Here is a 7,196-nt window from a genome sequence, read left to right as displayed (position 1 = left end):
TAATTACGTATGCAACATTTTAGACTGCTATTCTAGGTTTGCGTTTGGATGTGCCACAAAAACCAAAACGGCAAAGGAAATTGCTGACGTTGTACTTAAATATTATTATTATTATGACATATTTACTTGTATGGTGCACCGCGTATTTTACAATCAGATAATGGCAAAGAATTTACCAATAAGGATCCAGAAGGAGTAGTTGAGGAATTTAAGTCAAAACAAATACATGGCAGGCCGTACCATCCATAGAGTCAAGGGAGAGTTGAAAGATTTAACCGGACAATGACCACATTTTTTCGTGTAAAAATGAGCACTGTAAAAGATTGGGTTGAAGAACTTCCACATTTTTATTATACCTACAACAACAGAGTTAACTCAGTTACAAAGCCGCTAACTCCTTATCAAATGTACTTCAAAAGACCAAATTTTGCAACACCGGTGGAAGAACAGGTTTGTATAATTCTGGAACTTATGTTAATGTTTTCTTTTTTTATTAAAACTTTAAAACAACTTTTATAAAAAAGTATTTTCATTTAAACACAATTTACATGTTTTAGTAATTATATATTGTAATAATGTAATAAACTTTTTATTTTGTATTTAGTTTAAACTTTTCTATATCTTAAAGACACAAAAAATATTTTATATATCTTACACTTTAATTTTTAAAGGTGCAATTTATTTATTTTATGGAAACTATTCCTATAAAACCCATCGCTAGATAACAATTGATTGTTGGTTGCTCAACGTCCAGTGACAAATATTACATGCATGTCTAGGACGCAAGATAGTAAACTTTAACAGTTCCCGTCATGATCCATAACATAAATGAAAATAGTTAAAAAGTATTATAATAAAATTGTGTATATTTCAGATACCATACCAAAATTTAACTGAAGAAGAAAGATTGTTTTTAAGAAACGCCCATCTTGATGTTGACGGCGAAGAGGAAAATGAGTGTGAAAGTAGTGCAGAAAATAATGATCAAGAGAAAATTGTGGATACGACAACTGACGGGTATGATGAACAGCTATCATTAGAAGGTATTCAACTTAATCCACTATTGCAATTAAATCTACTTGCTTAAATACTTTAAACTTCAAATGATGGGATAAAACAAAATTAAAAACTAAATTATCTTAAAATGTATTGATTTCCCTTTTAGTTGTCTTCGTAAAATAAATTTTCATCTGATGTGCACGTCTTTGCAACTTTTTGTTGGTACTACATTTAATAGTTGTAAAGTAAATCATTACTGGAAGCTACTTAGAGGTAGCAAAGCATAATTATTTATATGCATACAAGTCTTTTGAAAAGTTCTTCTTGCGAAAAGGGGAACGAAACTAGTGTAAAGCGTTTAGACGGCGATTCTGTGATTTACTTTACTAAAGTGTATAAATTGTTCTTACCAATACTGAACTAACCTAACTCTTATCTACGTTTACTTAACCCTTGTTTTTATTTAATTCTTATTTAAAAATACATCTTCACGCATTTTACGCGTAACAATTTAAAAAAAACCTTCTTAAGTTAACACATACACAATGACTTCTTTTATCTTATTTATGTCAAAACTGTTAGAAAAAAAAACCCTACCAAACACAAACCGTATCAAAAATTGCTGGAATCTTTAAAGGAAAAACATATTTATAAATGCCAACGATAATTAGTAAATTATAGAGTAAACTTCTAGTTTTATTGTCTGTAAAAGTAACTTTTTTTTATAAGTTTTTAATTTTAGAAACTTTACAACTACTAGAAGACATCGCATCGCCTACCAAGGATATAACTGAAGACCAAACCAATGAAGTTAACACGCAGCAAGACTGCATAATGAAAGATAAAACACCTGAAAAGAATATAGTATGTATTCCCCGAGTTTATAAACAATAATATTTTTTTTATAACCTAACTAATAATAATGTTGTTGTTTTTTTTTGCATTTTTACTTTATTTTTAATGATCCTATTATATCTTACCATGTATAAAGCATTTCAATATTTGAACATGTTTTGGCTTAGTATTATTAAAAATGAACACTGTTTTTGATCTATATCAGTATAAACTTCATGTATAATTTTAAATCACGCAAGAAGGAATAAAAAAAAACCAAAAATATCATGTATGCTGCGGTTGTACGCTTGCTTTTAGTTTTAAACTATTAAAAAGCTGATGCAGTATGCATATCAATGAAACACATATCCACAAGAGACCAAAATGACACAGACATTAACAACTATAGGTCACAGTACGGCCTTCAGCAATAAGCAAAGTCCATACCGCATAGTCAGCTATAAAAAGCCCCTAAATGACTCAAACGAGAAAACTAACGGCCTTATTCATAGAACCAAATTATAAAACTAATTTGTAAAGGTATAATCAGTGCATAATGTTGATTTTAAACTAATATGTTAATTACATTTACTAATATTTTTTAGGAAATAAATTTGACAAGTGAAAACGTGCAGAGCTGCCAAGTATTATTGATAGAAGAAAAAGAAAACCAGGTACATATACAAACTTACAGTTACCAATTTTTATTTTATGTTTAAAACATTTACTAGTTATTGTACCATTTATTATTTTAGACTAGACAGTAGAAACCTTTTTCTTGTGATATAAATACATATCCAATAATTAAGGTGCATATAAATTCGTACAGCTTGGAATGAAATGTTATTTACACGACCAAAATTCAAATTTCGGTCATGCTACTGAAAGGGTCCTTAAACAATTTTGATATTTTTTTTTTATGTTTTGCAAGGTTAACTACCCTTCATTTAGAATTTTATTTATAAAACAAATAGTTTATAAGATTTATTATAATATAGAATAATTTTGTATATTTAACATATGTGTAATCTGTTTTTTCAGGTGGTACAAAATAACACAGCATCTCCTTACTATAGTGAAATGTATAGAAAAAGATTTGGAAGACCCCCATCTTTAATAAGCTCAGAAAGTCCAAGCAAAAGAATTCATTTACAGGTATTTTTTTACAAAAAATATTAACGATACATGTACTTAAAAAAAAACACAACAGAAAATTGTTCAGTTGGTTTCAAATTACTCGTGTTTATATAAAAAAGAAGATGTGGTATGAATGCCAATGAGACAACTATCCATAAAAGACCAAAATGACACAAACATTAACAACTAAATCGGTCACCGTATGGCCTTTAACAATGAGCAAAGCCCATACCGCATAGTCAGCTATAAAAGCTGACGATAAGACAATGTAAAACAAAGCTCGATTGTTTGCATTACTTCAAAAATAGTTTATAAAGAATAATTTTTGTTTCAAGTAAAGTTTGCAAACGCTTATTTATGATTCATTAAACAAACACTTTTTTGGTGTATATTTTTATTTTCTTAATTAATGCTAATGTTTTGTTTTATAACATGTATTTAATTTATTTTTAACAGGAAATCAACGGAAACCAAATTTTGCAACACCGGTGGAAGAACAGGTTTGTATAATTCTGGAACTTATGTTAATGTTTTCTTTTTTTATTAAAACTTTAAAACAACTTTTATAAAAAAGTATTTTCATTTAAACACAATTTACATGTTTTAGTAATTATATATTGTAATAATGTAATAAACTTTTTATTTTGTATTTAGTTTAAACTTTTCTATATCTTAAAGACACAAAAAATATTTTATATATCTTACACTTTAATTTTTAAAGGTGCAATTTATTTATTTTATGGAAACTATTCCTATAAAACCCATCGCTAGATAACAATTGATTGTTGGTTGCTCAACGTCCAGTGACAAATATTACATGCATGTCTAGGACGCAAGATAGTAAACTTTAACAGTTCCCGTCATGATAGAATGATAAACTATGATTATATATCCATAACATAAATGAAAATAGTTAAAAAGTATTATAATAAAATTGTGTATATTTCAGATACCATACCAAAATTTAACTGAAGAAGAAAGATTGTTTTTAAGAAACGCCCATCTTGATGTTGACGGCGAAGAGGAAAATGAGTGTGAAAGTAGTGCAGAAAATAATGATCAAGAGAAAATTGTGGATACGGCAACTGACGGGTATGATGAACAGCTATCATTAGAAGGTATTCAACTTAATCCACTATTGCAATTAAATCTATTTGCTTAAATACTTTAAACTTCAAATGATGGGATAAAACAAAATTAAAAACTAAATTATCTTAAAATGTATTGATTTCCCTTTTAGTTGTCTTCGTAAAATAAATTTTCATCTGATGTGCACGTCTTTGCAACTTTTTGTTGGTACTACATTTAATAGTTGTAAAGTAAATCATTACTGGAAGCTACTTAGAGGTAGCAAAGCATAATTATTTATATGCATACAAGTCTTTTGAAAAGTTCTTCTTGCGAAAAGGGGAACGAAACTAGTGTAAAGCGTTTAGACGGCGATTCTGTGATTTACTTTACTAAAGTGTATAAATTGTTCTTACCAATACTGAACTAACCTAACTCTTATCTACGTTTACTTAACCCTTGTTTTTATTTAATTCTTATTTAAAAATACATCTTCACGCATTTTACGCGTAACAATTTAAAAAAAACCTTCTTAAGTTAACACATACACAATGACTTCTTTTATCTTATTTATGTCAAAACTGTTAGAAAAAAAAACCCTACCAAACACAAACCGTATCAAAAATTGCTGGAATCTTTAAAGGAAAAACATATTTATAAATGCCAACGATAATTAGTAAATTATAGAGTAAACTTCTAGTTTTATTGTCTGTAAAAGTAACTTTTTTTTATAAGTTTTTAATTTTAGAAACTTTACAACTACTAGAAGACATCGCATCGCCTACCAAGGATATAACTGAAGACCAAACCAATGAAGTTAACACGCAGCAAGACTGCATAATGAAAGATAAAACACCTGAAAAGAATATAGTATGTATTCCTCGAGTTTATAAACAATAATATTTTTTTTATAACCTAACTAATAATAATGTTGGTTTTTTTTTTGCATTTTTACTTTATTTTTAATGATCTAATTATATCTTACCATGTATAAAGCATTTCAATATTTGAACATGTTTTGGCTTAGTATTATTAAAAATGAACACTGTTTTTGATCTATATCAGTATAAACTTCATGTATAATTTTAAATCACGCAAGAAGGAATAAAAAAAACCCAAAAATATCATGTATGCTGCGGTTGTACGCTTGCTTTTAGTTTTAAACTATTAAAAAGCTGATGCAGTATGCATATCAATGAAACACATATCCACAAGAGACCAAAATGACACAGACATTAACAACTATAGGTCACAGTACGGCCTTCAGCAATAAGCAAAGTCCATACCGCATAGTCAGCTATAAAAAGCCCCTAAATGACTCAAACGAGAAAACTAACGGCCTTATTCATAGAACCAAATTATAAAACTAATTTGTAAAGGTATAATCAGTGCATAATGTTGATTTTAAACTAATATGTTAATTACATTTACTTATATTTTTTAGGAAATAAATTTGACAAGTGAAAACGTGCAGAGCTGCCAAGTATTATTGATAGAAGAAAAAGAAAACCAGGTACATATACAAACTTACAGTTACCAATTTTTATTTTATGTTTAAAACATTTACTAGTTATTGTACCATTTATTATTTTAGACTAGACAGTAGAAACCTTTTTCTTGTGATATAAATACATATCCAATAATTAAGGTGCATATAAATTCGTACAGCTTGGAATGAAATGTTATTTACACGACCAAAATTCAAATTTCGGTCATGCTACTGAAAGGGTCCTTAAACAATTTTGATATTTATTTTTTTTATGTTTTGCAAGGTTAACTACCCTTCATTTAGAATTTTATTTATAAAACAAATAGTTTATAAGATTTATTATAATATAGAATAATTTTGTATATTTAACATATGTGTAATCTGTTTTTTCAGGTGGTACAAAATAACACAGCATCTCCTTACTATAGTGAAATGTATAGACAAAGATTTGGAAGACCCCCATCTTTAATAAGCTCAGAAAGTCCAAGCAAAAGAATTCATTTACAGGTATTTTTTTACAAAAAATATTAACGATACATGTACTTAAAAAAAACACAACAGAAAATTGTTCAGTTGGTTTCAAATTACTCGTGTTTATATAAAAAAGAAGATGTGGTATGAATGCCAATGAGACAACTATCCATAAAAGACCAAAATGACACAAACATTAACAACTAAATCGGTCACCGTATGGCCTTTAACAATGAGCAAAGCCCATACCGCATAGTCAGCTATAAAAGCTGACGATAAGACAATGTAAAACAAAGCTCGATTGTTTGCATTACTACAAAAATAGTTTATAAAGAATAATTTTTGTTTCAAGTAAAGTTTGCAAACGCTTATTTATGATTCATTAAACAAACACTTTTTTGGTGTATATTTTTATTTTCTTAATTAATGCTAATGTTTTGTTTTATAACATGTATTTAATTTATTTTTAACAGGAAATCAACGGAAACCAGTCCACATTTTTCAACGCTGGTATCACTCAGTACTTTGATAGTGAACAAATGTATCCTGTAGAATTGTTCAGTAAAAACTCTCTAGACGATATAACGAGCTACATTTACTACAATGAAGGTGATATCGTTGATTATAGAACTAATCCTGCTATGAACAAAGGGACTGCGGTTTTCAGTAGCGGTTTTTGGAGAAGAGGCTTAGTGATCAAAATAGACAAATGTCCTAGACGAGGCACGCTTTACACTGTAAGAGATGATATTACAGACTTCTGTTTTTAGATAAATAGACACCAAATAAGAATCGCACAATAAAAATGTATTTTACTAGCAATGGTTTTACAAATTCTTTTTTATTATCTTTTTTATTTACTTTCGATTGCGTATTGTTAAGTTGCAAGTATTTCATGCATATTTAGAGCAAACAAACAAGTTGTCATATTTTTACATTTGCTGTTTAAATCAACCCCAGACTGTAAATTGCGTATTGTGCAGTTGCAAGTATTTCATGCATATTCAGAGAGAAGATACAAGTTTTAATGTTTTTACAGTTGTACTGGATAAATTACCGTTAAACTGTTGATTGCATATTGTCCAGTTGCCAGTATTTCATGCATATTCACAGAGAACATACCAGTTTCAATGTTTTAACAGTTGTACTGGATAAATTACTGTTAAACTGTTGGTTGCGTATTGTCCAGTTGCCAGTA

General features: G+C 28.5%; 2 protein-coding genes across 2 annotated transcripts; both read left to right on the top strand.

Moving 5' to 3' along the window:
• Positions 1-216: 216 nt before the first annotated feature.
• Positions 217-4,132, top strand: LOC134694362 (uncharacterized). The gene is made up of 6 exons (XM_063555365.1): positions 217-450; positions 875-1,043; positions 1,742-1,863; positions 2,439-2,507; positions 2,875-2,988; positions 3,920-4,132. The coding sequence occupies exons 1-6, from the start codon at positions 283-285 to the stop codon at positions 4,130-4,132; spliced, it is 855 nt and encodes a 284-aa protein (XP_063411435.1). The 5' UTR covers positions 217-282.
• LOC134695288 (uncharacterized) lies at positions 3,662-6,789 on the top strand. Its single transcript, XM_063556508.1, has 5 exons — positions 3,662-4,088; positions 4,787-4,908; positions 5,483-5,551; positions 5,921-6,034; positions 6,472-6,789. Exons 2-5 carry the CDS (start codon positions 4,879-4,881, stop codon positions 6,766-6,768), a joined length of 510 nt encoding a protein of 169 aa, XP_063412578.1. The 5' UTR covers positions 3,662-4,088; positions 4,787-4,878; the 3' UTR covers positions 6,769-6,789.
• The last annotated feature ends 407 nt before the right edge of the window (positions 6,790-7,196 follow it).

Source organism: Mytilus trossulus, chromosome 13 (genome assembly GCF_036588685.1).
Source record: "Mytilus trossulus isolate FHL-02 chromosome 13, PNRI_Mtr1.1.1.hap1, whole genome shotgun sequence".
In the NCBI taxonomy this organism is placed as follows: Eukaryota; Metazoa; Mollusca; class Bivalvia; order Mytilida; family Mytilidae; genus Mytilus; species Mytilus trossulus.
The sequence above is the reverse complement of the archived record's forward strand: the minus strand, read 5'-3'. Positions and strand labels throughout refer to the sequence as shown.